The sequence below is a fragment of the Larus michahellis genome, chromosome 8, assembly GCF_964199755.1.
Source record: "Larus michahellis chromosome 8, bLarMic1.1, whole genome shotgun sequence".
NCBI classification, from domain to species: Eukaryota; Metazoa; Chordata; class Aves; order Charadriiformes; family Laridae; genus Larus; species Larus michahellis.
Genome location: NC_133903.1, coordinates 51,185,699 through 51,202,272, shown reverse-complemented (window position 1 = coordinate 51,202,272; position 16,574 = coordinate 51,185,699). Strand labels below are relative to the sequence as shown.

General features: G+C 45.8%; 1 protein-coding gene across 4 annotated transcripts in view; it reads left to right on the top strand.

Annotated features, from left to right (window-relative positions):
- The first annotated feature begins 689 nt into the window (after window positions 1-689).
- LRP8 (LDL receptor related protein 8) overlaps window positions 690-16,574 on the top strand; it is a 190,327-nt gene continuing 174,442 nt past the window's right edge. For all 4 annotated transcript variants that reach the window (XM_074597009.1, XM_074597007.1, XM_074597010.1 and 1 more), the window contains exons 1-2: window positions 690-848; window positions 1,686-1,805. In XM_074597009.1, the coding sequence (XP_074453110.1) occupies window positions 779-848; window positions 1,686-1,805 (190 nt within the window). In that variant the 5' untranslated portion in view covers window positions 690-778. The remainder of the gene's footprint in view (window positions 849-1,685; window positions 1,806-16,574) is intronic.

Sequence of the window (16,574 nt, the reverse complement as noted above, 5' to 3'; positions counted from 1 at the left end):
CCGTGTGCTTGAGCAGCGGCCAGAGCGAGCAGCTCCTGCCAGGGGAGGTTGCCACCTTTAGCACACCTCGAACTTCTTTCGCTAATTTGAACGCAATTAAGTGGAGATGACCACATCAGTATGGTCATCATGAAATCCCACAGTCGGAGTTCTGAAGTAATGAGGAGAGCACACAATTTGTGACTCAAGGCCATTTAAAATTAAGAGTCCACGCGTTTAATTGACTTAATAAAATTACAATCATGAACGCGGCTATCATCACAACCGGGTACACAGAGGGAGGCTCGTGGCCGCGGGGCCCGAGCCTGTGCCCTAGTTCCGGGCGGCGCAGGCCTGTCTACCCGGCGTAGAAGCTCCGGGGTTACGGTAGCGGGGCCTGCGCCTGCCCGGTCTCCCCCAGGGCCCTTTCGCTTCCACCCGGAGGTGCCGTGGCCGCGCTTTCCCCCTCGCCAAGCGGCAGCAGGTGAGCCCAGCCGCTGCCAGCCCCCCTCCCCCCCGCGGCCCCCGGCCTGGGCAGACCGGCCCGCCAACGCGTGCCCGAACGCGGCGCGTCGATCCGCGGGGCTGTGGGGGCCGCTCCGTCCCTTCGGGGGCAGCGGCAGGCGGCAGCCGCGGCCGAGCCGAGCGGCGGCGCGCGGGGCCCGCCCAGCGGGGCGCGTCACGGCGCGGCGGCGGCGCGCGGCGGGGCGGGGGCGGCGCCGGCCGCAGTCGGCACGGGGCAGCGAGAGGCGCGCCGGTTGCGCGCACCCCGCACACGGCCAGGCAGGGAGCGAGCACCATGTGCCGGCCAGCGCTCGCCCGCCTGCTGCTCCTCCAGCTGCTGCTGCTCAAGCTGCACCTCGGCAAAGGTGGGTCCGGCGCGGCCCGGCGGCTCTGCCTCAGCGCCGGGGCGGCCGCGGCGTGAGGCAAGTGCGAGCCTCCGCTCGGCGCTCCCGGGCAAGGGGTGAGCGGTCCAGCCTGCCCGGGCACCCGGGGGTGCGCGGCCGCGGGCACCCACACGCCGCGGTGCCCCCGCGCGGGGGGCGGGCACGCTCGGGGGGTTGTGACCTGCGGTGGCCGGGGACACTGTTCAGCGGGCGAATGCAACCCGACCGCTGGTGACAGGAGCCGCCACCTTTAATCCCTTTCTGAGGAGATTTGTGCCTTATCAAAGCAGCGCTGTACCGTGTCTGCAAAGCAGATTTCCTCCGTCCGCCCCCCCCCCCCGCCCTCAACTTTAGTTGGGTCAGTTCTCTTTTCCCGGGACGGCGCCGGTCCCTGTTACCCCCCGCGTCCCCCGACATCTGCGTTTTCCCCCGGTAACGGACGCGCAGGAGATCCCAGCTTCCGTTGTGCTTTATAATTTTTCTTTGTCTTTTGCATTTCGGTTTTAACCATCTTCTATTCCTAGGCTCCTTTCCCCCTGCCTTTAAAACAATGCTGGGAAGCACGGGAACGGCCCGTTTTATCCCCGCACAAAGCAGCTTCGGGATCACCGCTGTTGTCCCGCGGAGGCGCATCTCCCCCTGCCCGCACCGAGCCCCTCTGCTCCGGCGAGCCCAGCCCCAGCCCCCACCCTCAGCCGGTGGCTCCCGGTGCCCTGCCCGGCTTGTGCGCGGCCGGGACCGGGCGGAGGGGCGGCCCCGGGATGCCCCCACAGAGGGAGCGCGCCCCGCTGACCCAGGCGCGGCCCCATGTCTCCACAGGCGCCGTCAAGGAGTGCGAGGAGGACCAGTTCCAGTGCCGGAACGAGCGGTGCATCCCCGCCATCTGGAAATGCGACGAGGACGACGACTGCTCGGATAACAGCGACGAGGCGGACTGCCGTGAGTGTCCGCGCCCCGGCGGGGCGAGGAGCCGGCCCCGCGCCCAGCCCGGGAGGGCGCGATTCCCAGCTGCGCTGCGCCGCCCCCCCCCCCCCTTTTTTTTTTTTTAATGAATGAATGAAGTCGCGCCGTCCCTGGCTCCGGCGCCGATTGGCTGCCGGGAGCAGCAGATCCGTGACGCAGCGTCCGTGCCCGCCGCGGGGCAGCGGCTCCTCCTCGCTGCCGGCCGCGGCCGGGCTGGCTCGGCCAGGGACACCCGGAGTGTCCTGCGGCAGCGTTCATCTGCCCGCTCCCTGCCCGCCGTGAGGTTCCGCCCTCGCCTCCGGCAACGTTTCTGCTCAGAGCGTCTGAGGGGAGCGGCGCGATTTGTGTTCTCAGGGGAGATGGGAGAGATGTTTGACCGCGAGGGAGGTCTGTGCTCAGGGCCAATGACAGGTGCTCACGTGAAATGCTGCTACTTTTAAGCATCACCACAAGATGTGGGGTTGGTGTGAGTTTTGTGTTTAAACATATGTTTGCAGTCCTAGTGAGGAGAAGGGAGATGAACAAGTAGCAGTGCTTGGCAGTATCAGCCACGTAATGCTGACTGATTCCCTAGTAGTGTAAGGAAAGAGAGAGCAAGGAGATCTGTACTTTCAATCCTGGGAAGATGGCAGTCTTACCTTCTTGCGAGGTACGGCCCTGGTGCATGTGAGTGGCACCCAGTAAACTTTGAGTAGTTTCTAGGATTGTGCTGTTATTACCTCTCTGTTATTTTGCTTACAGCTTCTGACAGCCTAATAGAATTTGTCTCAACCATGGAGTATAAGAAGCAGCTGTAAGAGAAGTTATGATATCGAAGTATTAAAGAAAAGTATCTTTAATTTGGAGTTTTAAGTTGCAAATATTGTAGCAAGTACCACATCTACTGAATTATATCTCTGTAGGATAGTAGACATTGAATGTGAATCAGGTTGTAATTCACTAAACGAACTCTTGAAAGTTCATAGACCAGCAGGGTGTATCAAGAAAAGAAGAGTCATTGGTTGTGTGTTTTTCAGTATGCCACTATCCTGTTAACAGCTTCACCGATAAATCTGTGTCAGGTGATACCCCGAGTGAAGTCAAAGTTAGATTAGTTTGAACAGAGCAGGGATTCCTAAACTCCTGTTCATGGAAAACAGCTTGATGTTACAACATAAAACATAACACTTATTTCTGGTGCTTTTGTATTCACAGGACTTGATAGGCTTTACGTATGTCTAAATTTATGATCTGGGGAGTTATCTGAATTAAGCAATGCTGCTACAGACAGGGTTTATGCAGGAATTATATTGGCATTAGTTAGACGCAACTTAGATTTGGAATGTTTCAAATTACAAAAGACTCAGAGAAGCCATGGCTGACTGAGAACTAGCTTGGACTCGTGTAGTCATAACTGGGCAAGTTTTCTCAGAAGCGTATGAGTTTCCAGAGAGAGACGCTAATCTGTGGAAGCACTGTCAATCTCTGGGCAGGCTGATAATAGTATTCCTGAAGCCTTCTATTTAGAAGTCCCTCTGCGCACTGCTGTAGAAAGGCTTGGTGAGCTGCAGGTGCCTGATCAGCTGCGCTTTGGGAAATGTGGGGTTGTGGCTGGAGTAGCATCTTGAGGAACACATTCTGCACCCCACACTCCACATTGAAGGGTAGATTTGTGGCCTGAGCTCCTTGCCTAGGCCGAATGAGTGCATCAGTATCTGGGCTTTTTTATCTTTCCCTTTTCCTTGTGATCTGCCCTCTACGCACTGTGTCAGAAGTGAGAGTGTAAAATAACATCCTGCTGAATATCAGCTCTGTGTGAATTGTGCTGTGTTAGAATGGTTAGATGGATAATTGCGTCTGATTTAGTTTTATTTCAGAGGGTTTTAAGATGGCTAGTTTGTGGTAGAATGGTGACTTTTGAGATGTTAGGAAAAAGAATTTTTGGGTATAGAGACATCAGAAAGAGTTCTTTGCTTTAATCTGAATTTGGCATTTATTATTGATCGAGGGGCGCACTACAGAAATTACTCATGGACTGTTAATTTAGTTCATCTATGTATTGACTTTGCAGTTGTTTCTCCAAGCAGTCTAAAAGACATTTAAATTGCATTTTTCTCACACATTTTTCTCGTTTACATTGTTTCTGAACGCTGTTTTCTTTTAAAAATGCATACTGCTTTTCAGCATATGTAATGTTTACAGTTATACTCATTGGGTGAAAGAATATGTTCCATGTTTTTGCTTCTAGATACCACCTCTGCTATCACTGCTGTAATAAACAGTTATTTATTTAAAACTCTTTTATGAACATACACACTGGAAGAAATTGGAGTGGTGATGGGAGAGGGAAAAGAAAATGTGGGTAGCCTGTTGGTAATAAGTACTCATATGGAACCCAATAACGTCTGTAATTACTTGCTGATGCTTTTCCAGAGCTGATAACATATTTGTAATAGCTCACTGCTGCTTGTATGTATCATCCCTTGTTGAAGAAACAGGATGCTCTTCATCTGTGTTAAGAATTGGTTTATGAAACAAACTTGTCTTTGGGGTTGATGGTCTATATACACTGGAAGATTTTTGTAGCCAAGAGTATCTTAAACAGTTCTGGAATGAGATAATTTTTGTTTGTGCAAAACAGGGGCTGTTGTGTTTAGGTTTTTCTGTTTGTTTGGTTTTGGGTGTTTTTGTGTGTGTACCAAATTATTTGCCTGAACTTGATCCAGTCTGTCTAGACCTTACAAGACAAAACCCGTCGCAATTTACAGCTTGCATTGTCATGCACTGCACTCCAAGTGATCCACACAATGAGGACAGGGCTGCAGGGCAGTCTTGAACATGATTTTTTTTTTTAGGTGCATTTTGCTCCTTCCTTATACAAGTAAGTGATGCTTTTTCCTCTCGGGAAACTCTGGAAAGTTAAGGCTGAATTTTAAAAGCTATTTCAGGGAATGCTCGCAGATACACAGTCATCGAGACTTTTCCTTAACGGTACAACAGCAACATTATAAAACACCAAAGCTATTTTTATAGTAAGAAAAATGTCTGTTTTCTGAGGCGCAGTGTTTTGGGAAAGGATCACTCCTTGCTGAGATAACCCGCTATCCCACACTCTGAGTTTGTTCTGTCTCCCTCAGGATAGGTGGGCTCTGCAGGACCAGGTCAGCCTTGGGGCCTGCAAACTGTGTGCCCAGGGTGGCTGCTGCTGTGTGACACGTCGCCCAGAATGGAAAATCCTAGAGAGCTGCTTTGATGGAGGCTTTTTGCCCAGTTTTGCAAGTTTCTTCTTGCTTGTCACTGCAGCAAGCAGAAAACAAGGAAGAACTTGCAAATTACAGCTAGACACCATATATTTGATGCAAAATAAGAGCTCTTAGTTTGATGGTTGTGTTTGATAGGATTTTATTTTTCTGCTGCAAGTAGGATTCTATCTTAAGCCAGACCTGAGAGTGGGTAAAAGAGACTGGAGGACCTCTGCTTAAATGTTTCACTGTTGATTAATCCTTAAATGTGGCAAAGAGTATGGCTGCAAAAAGCAAGCAGTAGCTTAACCAGTTTCCTAAAATGAAATACAAGCTGCAAGGCCACTTGAGCTTTGTGTACCTGCCTGCAGGGGGACACAGCCAAATGCACAATTACCATTTCTATTTTAAAGGTCCATTTTCTATCTTTGTATTGGGATCCTTTCTGGTCAGTACTGTTCATAGGGCCATTTTATACTGCACAGGATTAAGATGCAGTCTGAAGGGAGTTATGCTTCAAAGACTGTTCCTACTTGTGCAGAATTCAGGGTAAACATGTGGCATCAGCAAACTTTCCCCTTCCTCAGCCCTTGCCCTGCCTTGGGGACACAGTGTGTCGCTGTATAGCCGAGATGCTTCCCTTGCTATTGGGAAGACGGAAGACTCCTGGTCTTATGATGGCTTTGTGTGTAGAGAATCTGCAGAGAGTTTGACTCCTGCTGCCTATGTGGAAGCCCAGGAGGCAGCCTGGTATTCTCCCTGCTTTTCAGTTCAAATGTCACTAGAGCTGGAAGTAAAATAAAATAGAATAAAAACATATCAAAAGCCTGTTTAAGAATAAAATCTGGATCCTGTGAAGAGTTAAATATGGCCTGAGTGGCTTTGAAATGCAGGAGTGTAATGGTGTGCCATGCTTGCAGGTTTTGGGGCATGACAAAGTGAGACAGCAGGCAGTCACAATTGCCACATATTCTGTAAGTTTTTTTCCTCTGTTAACTGTTCCTCCAGTTTTTCTTCATGTTCAGTGTTGAGACGGTGTTCTCTGTGCTGAGCAATAGCTGTGTGTTACTCTGGAGATGCCAGTGTGTCTTCAGATAAGTGCACGTCACCATGTGGAGAGTTTTAGGTTTCCTTGACATATGCATAGTCAGATGCTCTTGATTATGTCAGTGACAGTTTAACTGAGTTGCGTGGCCGGCTTGCACACCAGGCTCATCTCCAAACTGGAAGCCCTGGGAAGAGTGGTACAGAGAGACAGGGCTCATTTGCTTGCCTGTGTGCCTGTTGCCCTCCTGTCCTGGTCTGTACTGTGTTCACGTGCAAGCCAGGCTCAAAACCGATTTACTGGTCTCTTGTGTTCCACAGTGAATGTTGTTATTGGCTTATCTTCCTTTTTTCTCATTGTCTGTTCTGAGAAAACTAACTTGTATATTGTTTTGGGTTTGTATTATTTTCCCCATGCTTCATCCTTTATGTAGAAAATCAAGCATTAAGTACATGTGGGAAACATGCCCTTCTCCATTTCCCCATTTCCTGGCACATTCGCTTGAGGAGTTTTATTATCTCTAGATACAAACTGCTTTCCGGCAATTGGTGTTTTTCTGTCACTCCTGCTCATGGGCTGGGAGAGAGAGAGCTGGAACAGGAGCACTGCAAAGACAGAAGAGGGAACTCAGGTGCATGGGATAGCCACTGGGGGCATTCTGGCTACAGAGGGGAGAGAACTGGATTTTTATGGAGTGCTGCTGTGCTATAACAAGAAAGCACATGGGTTGCTCTAGATACAGTTACAGGAACAAGCTGTGATCTGAAAAGTTTTCCTGAGGTCAAGGAGAACGAGAAGATTGAAAATAATAAAGTTCAAGAAGGAAATTATGAAAGTGCAGTCACAACCGACAGTGACTTGGTTTGTTTATCAAAGAGCACAAAACTTTTGTTTCAGAGGATGTAAGCATATTCTATATTTTGAGCCAAGGTAGGTAAGCTTTATCGAGAGCATTTTAATGTATAAAAAGTTAAAACAGAAGTCAATGTAGACCACTTCTCTTTTGTCTGCGGTATTATAGATCCAGGATTAGCACAGGTTTGAGATATGATTTCTTATTGGTTGATGTTGGAGTAGAAGATACTTAAGAGAATTTAATTTAATGAGAAAATGTTTACAGATTAATTCAAATGAACAAATTATGAGACTGGAGGAACCAAGTGTAATGTGTTGATGAACACATTCATCTGACATGTCTACACTAAGACATTGCCAGTGCTAGAAATAATGAGTTTTCTTGACTCCATTGTCCACCTAAAGGACCATTAAACACTCTGTAATGCCTGAAAATGTCTGGCAGTTATTGATTCTCTTATCTATTTCTAATAGACCAGACACCCAGCTTTTGTTTCTGCTAGCTTTTTTAATGGCAAATTTACCATGTCTTTGGTTTGCCTCAGAGATTGCGATGTTGTATTAGAGATGTGTTTGTGGTAGACTTGATTTGTTGTGAAGCTCTCCTGGTCCTTGTACTGTTGCTTCTCTGATGACCTTTTCCTCTCTATAACTTCCCCATTTACCTGCAGGTTTTCCCTGGTAGTTTTAAAGATGTTCCCAAAGCATGTTACTGCTCAGCTCTGCTTTTCTGTGTCATTACGCGCCTTGTAAAGTACCATAAGATGTCAATTTTTCTTTCTTTGCTTTGCCCAGGAAAACAAATCAGTAAGCTGAGTTTGAGTGATGGGGATGAAGATTTGTGTCGCTGCTTCTTTTCTTATGCAGTGGTATGTCCTTGGTAGAACAGCAGAGTGCCTGCTCCAGTGTGCTCTGCTTCCAGTGCCGACAGCTGGTTCTAGCCAAAGGGAAACCTACGCTATTTTACGGTGTGTGTGTGGGAAGTGTTGAAAATGCCGACTGTAGTTTTTCTAACTCTCTATTTCCTGTGAAAATTATTAATATTTAGATAGCCACGAGGGAAGGGAAGGGGGTGAAAGGCCCTGTGATAAAAATTAATGCAGACTTTCTGCTCAGTGAAAAATTCTGGCTGAAATACAAGAGATAACAAGCTGATTAGACTTTAAAAGTTACAATAATGCTTTAAGCTAGTTGAAAAATAAAACTAAACCCATCCAAACTGAAATATTTTCAAAAGCCAGATTTTAACCTATGAGAAGCCAGGAGATTTTTAAAGTGGGGATGTGAGCTTCATCTCTGATGGTCTCTCAGGGTGAGATATACTCTGTGTCTTGCCCCAGTAACGATGCCCTGATAGGCGGTGGTTTTGTTCCTGGCAGGGACCATGACTTTTTCCCCAGAGCTGAGGCTGATCCGGCAGCCCTGTGCCTTGCTCCTCATGAAGAGGTGAATAAATGGTGTTACAGCTTTTCTGCAGGTGGGAGTTGGCCCTGAGTGACACACAGTTGTACAAGTCGTCAGCGGCAGAGCCAAGAAAAGAAACGAGGTCTCCTTCCTACCAGTCCTGTGGTCAATACGCTCAACCATATTGCTACTGCAGAGGTACCTGTCGGACTAGTGGAAGTGTTTCAATTTTTCCTCCAGGTTTCCTGGATTTTTTCAGTCTAAGCTAAAGCCTGGCGGTCGGTTTAACCTTACAGTTAATGCCAAGAGCACGTGTTACAAACTAGGAGAGACCAGGATTTGTGGTTGGCTTAGAGTAAGGCTGGTAGCCTTTGGGCTGCAGCCATGTAAAGTGAGCTTTATTGCCATTTTTTTAGATGTTGTTTCTGATACATCAGTATTATTTTTTCATTATTAATATTTATTAAATGCTTGAGAGCATGTGTGGCACTGTACCAGGACCAGAGCAGTCAGGGACTGAGTTTCCATGGCAGCAGGACCTCAGTCCTGTACTTGCAGAAGCAGAAGGGCTCTTTTTGGCAACGGCTCTCCGTGCTGTGATCACTTTTTAAAGATAGATCTATAATTTAAAATATAATTCATTAGTGCTGCAGAATCTTGTCCATCCTGGGTGAGAATTTTGCCTGCTGTAAGTTTCTTTTATCTTTTCGGGAGTTACAGCTTGATTTCTGTAGTTTCTGTGGGTGTGACTCCTTTTGCTTGTGAAACACTGAAGGGGGTGGGGGGGAAGAGAATGTGTTTAAAATTCATGGAAATAGGTGGAAATTTCCTCTTGATTTTAGTTAAATTTGGAATATGTTGTGTTGTTGTAGACTTCTCTCCCTTCCCAGGTAGCCTATAGCATGGTTTTATCTAATTTAAAAAAATAATTGTTGAAGAAACTAGTGTGTACAACTGACAGTAAACTCTTAACTGTACTTTTTTCCCTTGTTTAGATAACTGCTTCAATTCCAGGTTTTAACTTTGTTTTGTATTTTAACTGGCCTTGTTTCATACTTTCTTCGTGCTTCCTTCCTAGAGGTGTAATGTGTAGTATGGTGTACATTGAGGTGACGTTTCACTTCATTTCAAAGGGTAAATTAAAATTTTCTTTTGATCCTAAGTCTTTGTTCAGCTGTGTGTTACCCGGTAGAGGTTTTTTATCCATCTTTGCATGGAGAGATGAGTAAGGTTTTAGGTATCGTTCCAGATGCATTGCATGGGTCCCCAGTGCTTTCAGCTGCTTGGCTTGCTTATTTAGCAATGACTGTATATCAGTAAATCTTGGTGGATTTGCTGGACCTATGTCATCCAGATAGGATGCTATTCTGTGTGAACTGGGGAGTGGTTAAAAGCATAAAAATCAGCAATAGCAGGAGTAGTGAATGTACACGCACTGAGAATAAGAATGACAGATGATGGCTATTTCAGATGTAAACTTACAACTGTTCCTTTACTCTTCTCATCCTGAATCACATTTGTGCAGCTTCTTATAAACAGAGAGAAATGCCCCAGTTTCTTTGATAGCAAATGTCAGTGTTGACTGATATAGGCCAAGAAATGCACCTCCTGTCTCTGTGACTGAGTGGATCTATTCTTGTTAGTGTAGTTGTGTTACGCTGATTACATGTTTGTCATCCAGTGGCTGGTTAGCAGTTTAGCTTTCTGTAAATCCTCAGCATACAAGTGGACTAAATATTATCTTATGGATATAAAAACTGATGCTTAGAGAAGTTATCCTTTGCCCAAGGCTGTAGAGTGATTCAGCAACTCATTGTGAACATCAGTGACTCATGAAGAATGTTCTCAATTTCTTGTTTTCTGGTCCATTATCGCATTGTTTAACACAGATAATCGTGTTCCTTGGATTAAATGACTGCTCAAGGGCTCAGCCTTTGTCATACACAGTTTGTAAAATATTCAGAAAAATCCCAATGTTTAGATAACTCACTGTTTCAAAACTTTAGTGTTGGGTCAAATGCAAGAAATATTTCAAATGGATCATTTGTTGTATTTAGTATAAAACATAAAATACAGGTGCTTGAAAAGGAGCATGGTATTAGTTTTGCTTTTCAAAATTGACTTCTTTTTGTACATTCTAACATATCCTAAAGAATAATAGAGCACAGCCTGTATACAGGCAGTCATCACTGCAGCCACCTCTTCAGCTGGCCAAACGTCACAGTTTTGAGACTGCACACAACAGATTTCTTCATCACTTAGGAGGCTCTTTCTGTTTTGTGTGGGGATGCTGCCTCTCCTGACCTCCTGTACCTCCATGCCCACACCTTGCTGCTGTTGAGCACTCACTAGTGAAGTAATTTATCACTAGCACACCCTTGCTTTGACAAATTATTTGTAACGTATCCTTGGCTGACAAGAACCAAGATGACTAGGGAAGTTTAATTTGCTATTATATATTTTATTGCTGCCTCTATTTTCCTTCTTCCTGTCCTGTGTAAAACAATAAAGATACAGTTTAGATTGCACAACTCTTAAGTTTGTGCAACAATATTAATTTCTGCCAACTTGATAAGTAGGGCTGCATCCTTACCTTGGTGGCAATAACAGGTAGCATTTAAATTAGCTGGGTACTATTGGGCCTGTTATACAATTTAGAAGGGGAGACCTATATGGACACAGTTCTTTGGTGGATGATAAATAACCAGTTTCAAAGGGAAGCTCTGGAACAATCTCTGCCGGGATCACGTTGGTGTATTGAAATCACATGCTTTACTTGAAGGAATTGCTTTTTGCTGGGTGATTTCTGCTCCCCTTTACACAAGAGCCCTTTAACACAGAATTCTGTCCTATTTTTTATAAAATAATGTGCTATCTATGTTTGCCCAAGGTGCCAGTGCATGTTGATCCCTGAAGTTAAATAAGGATTAAGGAGCTGCGTTGACAGGTGCCGAAAAGAATCGCATCCGTCCATTTTTGACTGGAGGGACTCTGATCGTGGCATGGCACTTCAAAGAGCGTGAGTGTGGAGCAGGGGAGAAATCCTGGGGCCTGCGGTATAAATCCGGGCACCCTCTTCTAGAGGGAAATGATGAATAACATAGTTAATTTTTCTTCATGGTTGTGGGTGAGCATGTGCCTGAGCAATGTGGAGTCTTTCCCAGGCTTGCATGCAGCATCTTGTTGCCTTACTGGAATCCTTTTCCTTCAAGTCCTTCTGCATGAGTTTAGACGTTAATTCTCATGGCCCTGTTTCGCAGAGTGCCTGTCCGCAGCAGCAATGCACAGAGCCTTGGTTAACACCTTCTCTCGCTCAGGCATTGAAGGAGACTCTGCAAAGCTTGGCTGAGAGCAGCAGGCATTTCTCCTCATTTGATTATGCACACAATCATGTGAATGCTGACAGCCTTATTTTGTGCAAATGCTTGTAGAAAGGATTAATAGCTCCTGCACGAATGCTGTGCTTCAGCTGGCTAGAAGCTGCTAAGTTCACTCTGCCCACATCTATTTACTTCACTTACGGTATTTTTAAACTTTGAGACTGAAATCCAGGTTGAGGCTGCTAGGGTGACAGTGCTGGAGAGACCAGAGCTGGTGTGGAGCTTCGCACCTGCCTAGCGTAGACTCTAATTTAGTTCAGGGCAGTCGTGCACCAGATCGTTGGACATACTGTGAAGTGTATTGGCAAACAATAACCCGGAAGATGTGTGTTCACAGAACAAAAGCCATCACCTGTCACTGAGCAGTTCTGATTTTTCCGGCTTTCAAGGTCAGGACTGAGATATTCAGCACCATGGGAAATGTTGCATTCCTGCAGCAAGAGTCGGGTTTGTGCTGGGGTTTACAGGTCCTTGGCTTACAGGGCTGTTGCCCTGGCAGCTTCATCTCTGCCCGCTCAGCACACGTGGGAGTGTTTCAAGAAAACTTGAAACGAAAATATCCTCTTAGGAAAATGTTTTCTTTCCTTCCTTCTCCATGCAAGCTGGATACCTATCAGTGGGTTGTCCGTAATAGTAAGGGTTGAGCAGTGATCTTTTTTACTAATGGATTACTTTTCTGTACTGTGTTGTGCAGGCTTCATTATCATATCACAGCATTGATTTTACGGTGTAAAAAAGATGCTTCTGACAGTGAAAACCACAGAGGAGGAGGAAGGCAGCCAAGTACAGGACCTTAATTTGCCCCCTTCCCACAAGAATTTTTTTTTTCTTTCTGTTGGGGAGTGTGAGTTTGAATGTGGCATTAGAAACATATTCAACGACTGGTTTAGGGCAGAATCTTGCTGTATCATTTTTGAATAGGCTTTACTCCTTGCTAGTTGTTTTTACTGAAGTCTTGTGGGATTAGGTTTCTTAAGGGAAAGAACAAGCCTGGTGAGACCTAGAACAACAAAACAAAATTCCCTAAAGCTTTTCTTTAAAAATTATGGCCATTTTTTGTGACTGTGGTACACCTGAAAGCTGATATCATCTCTCCTTGAGCTGGTTGGGGGTGAATTTCCTACAGATGAAGCTTTTTGGTGCATCAGCTTGACCTTTAGCAAAAAAAAGGACATGTGTAAATGTCATTTTTTCACAGTATTCAGTTGGGATTATCTGTTAACTGTGGTGGTGGTTTTTTTTCCTCTGCTTTTATAATAGCAGAGATTTTTACAGCAGTTTGACGTATATAGAATGATGCAGGTTTCACTGTCTTACACTGGATAAGTTCTCGTTGGTCAGTGGGAATGAGAAGATTCATCCCTGTTAGTGCTCTGTGCGTGTGAGAGAGAATTATATTTCTCATTGGATATGAATTGCAAGAGCGAGGATCTCATTTCATTCTGAAGTGTTAGAAATCAAAATATTAAACGATGAGTATCTCGGGATTTGGGGAAGATATTTGCTGTGTGTTCTGCTCTAATTAATTGTGGCATTTGGTGGGGCTTCCTTATTACTTTAATCTATGGACAGCACCATTCCCTGATGTTGAAATTTGAAGAAAGAAAACATCTTGTCTGCGTGATGGCTCAGCCTGATATGGCTGCTGCAGAAGTCTCTGAGGAAATGCTGATCTGTTATTTCAGATTGCTGGCTAACAACTCGGCCCTGCAGCTTCATAGCACAGGCCTGACCTTCTCCCTGCTGGCGTAGGTCTGTTGAGATTGACGTCTCTTTGCTGGAAAAACTGCTGCTGTGGGCCCAGAAAGGCTGAAAGGAGATGGATTTGTGTAATCCGTGAGGTTCTGCTGAGAGAAGAGCCCTGGCTGGCCTTGCTGTGCCTGCAGGGCTGTACCCATGTAGCCGTGCTGGCAGGGGCTCCCCCAGCCCAGGTGGAGTTTCACCTTGGGTGTGTTTTATCTGCTGAGGTGAGCCGTGTGAAATAACTGTGAGGGGAGCAACGTTGTCAGGGGAATATGCTGGATAAAACATCACATTTTTAAGTGATGTTTCAAGGGTTCATAGAATGGTTTGAGTTGGAAGGGATCTTTAATATCATCTAGTTCCAATTCCTCTGCTTTGGGCAGGGAGACCTTCTGCTAGACCAGGTTACTCAAAGCCCCATCCAGTCTGGTCTTGAACCCTGTTTCCTTTTAGCCTCCAGAAGTACACGGAGCATCACTGTGGACCTACAAAAATCGAGGTCCAGTCCTGGTCTGTGATCTGTAATGGTACAGATTGAAGTGTTTTCTGCAGTACTGCAGACAGGAAGAAGAGCAGACTTGCTGGGGAGATACCATGTTTTATGACTACTTCTTGATCAATCGTGGCGTCAGTTCCCACTTAGTTATGGGCAGAGTAGACTCGACGAGGGGAGCAGCAATTTCTGGGCTTGGACAACTGTTTTGTTCCATGTGAAGATTAACTCTTCTATAATTCTATCTTGGAAAAGAAAGTACAGTTTCATTCCATTCCTGATCTCGTGCATCCCCCAGCTACATTGTTGTGTGAGGACTTGCCATAGGCAAGCCATAACAATAGAAACCATCCTTTTTTTATTGACTATTCATTCGGTCTGTATCCGGTATTTCTTTTGCTTGTATTCTCCAGTGTCCTGCGGAAGAGCAGATCAATCACAGGTATATTTTAGTTTGTGCTATCCATAGTTGAAGAATGATCTTGCTTTTAATTTGGAGATTGCCAGTAGGCCGCATAGTCTGCGCTTACAGCTCTGCTCTTTTGTGGAAGGGGCCAAACTCACTCCAACAGATGGTGTGTTATTCCTACAGCTAAAGCAGGTTCTTCATGTGCTAAATTTCAGGTGTCTCTGCTTTTTGGAGCAGAAAGACCCAGAGTTCTCAGTGTGGTATAGATGTAGTGTATAGGCTGCTCTTTAACACAGGAAGGCTGAAAGAGCAGGAAATCGCAAGGGTTGACATAATATTTAAAATGTATTGAAAGCCCGCTTATGGCAGTAAAATTATCACATAGCTTTGACTTGCCAGTCCCTCTGGTGTTCACCCTGGCCTAGACAGTGAACGTCGCAGCAGCTGAGATTTCTCCAGGCTTGGCCTGCAGTTTGCAGCCTTATCTGTCAAAGCACGGATGGACCTGAGGGAAATAAGCAGCATTTCGCAGTCCCACAAAGTGATGTGCAGGCTCTGCTCCTACCACTGCTTGGGCTGAGTATCCCCAGTTGAAGCTCCTTGTCCTGCCTGACACTCTTGTATCCTGGCCTGAACATGGCTTGGAAAGACACAATATTATTGCTTTGATCCACTTGCTTATGAAAAATCTTTAGGTTCATGTTCTGGTTTAGATATTGTGCAGTATATTCAATTGACAAAAAAACAGAACAAAAAAAACCCCAACCCTGAGCCATTTGGAGAGGCGGTTTCTCCTGCTAAGCTGCAGGCTATTAGACTGCACAGCAGAACTCTTGGTGAGTTCAAAACGAGTTTATTGTTGCTGTGTGAGTATTTAGTGAGTCATGGTAAACCTCTTTAATTCTGTTACATCAGTATTGTAACTTACATCCTGCTTTTTCAGTACTCATTCCTCAGCTGATATTAATAGGATTTTCCTGTAATATATAGATACTAAAGCACTTCCAGAGTATTAGATTTTTTTAGTTTGACTGCAGAAGATGGCCAGGAAGAATTGCCAGATGTGAGCAGGCACTCTATGCTTCTATCCTTGATGTGCACTTGTTTATAAGTGTATGAACTTGATGGAGATTTGTTTTGATGAGCTTTTTCCAGGTTGGACTTTTGTTGAAACAGCATTATGTCTGAATAAGTGAGTCAAATAAACTGCCTTTGTATTTTCCAGCATGCTCTCCCTCCTCCAGATGAAGAGCAGGTAACTGTGGTTCAGTCCTTCTGAATCTATTGTATTACAAAGTTCTTCTAAGAAGGTGGCTAGACAGTAAAATTGTACTGCTCTTGCAAGGATCCTTGCTCACGAAAGCGTCGTGCAGCCCCTCTGGCGTCACCGTTCAAGGGCCATGTTCTGTGGGAACATGCAGGTGAGAGCCGGGCCTGCTGATGGGTGATTTAGGTGCTTTGGACAGTTATGTTTGCAGTTCACTGCTGGAAAGGTGCCTCCCTGTGCAGAGAGTTTGTAGGTAAGCTTGCCTGACTGGGCTCAGACACTGCAAGACAAGGAAGCCTAAACAGAAATAAAACGTCACCAGGGCTGAGAATGAAACCCCTGTGCACGGTCTGGTGAGCCAACCGGAAAGTCAACCATGCCTAAACTTTTTGTGGTTTTAATAAATGAAGCTTGTGTGATGCCTGTCGAGAAATATGCCCAATGTGGAGAACCCATAAAGGGCAGAAAGAGGATGTGATGGGAAGGGCAGGCTGAAACATGTCCCTGTTTCAACAGGGTCTGTGGCAGGCTCTCCCCTCCTCACCCAAAGAAACTGTGTAAACTTAACCTCAGATGTCATCAGAGGAAGCCCTCATCTGGAAATGAAGAGCTGTTTGTGCTCAGGCCTGTTCGTTCCTTAGCCTCAGACTGCTGACAGTAATTGTGATGGTGCGTTCTGTGTCATGTAGACCTCGCCAGGTAATGCTAGTTTGATCCCAGCTGTCATGCTGTAAAGGTGCGTGGCTTTCCCCATCTTGTGGCGGAGTCTGATGGGGTGGCAGCACAGTTACTGAAACTTGCCAGGCAGCAGATGTACAACAGGAAAGCAGGAGACCTTTGCATTGCTTTTAGTGTTGCTGTTTCCTGTGGAACTGGCTTTGTCTACGGAAAACCATCGCTGTCAATGCGGAGAAGTGGAAGGGTGTGA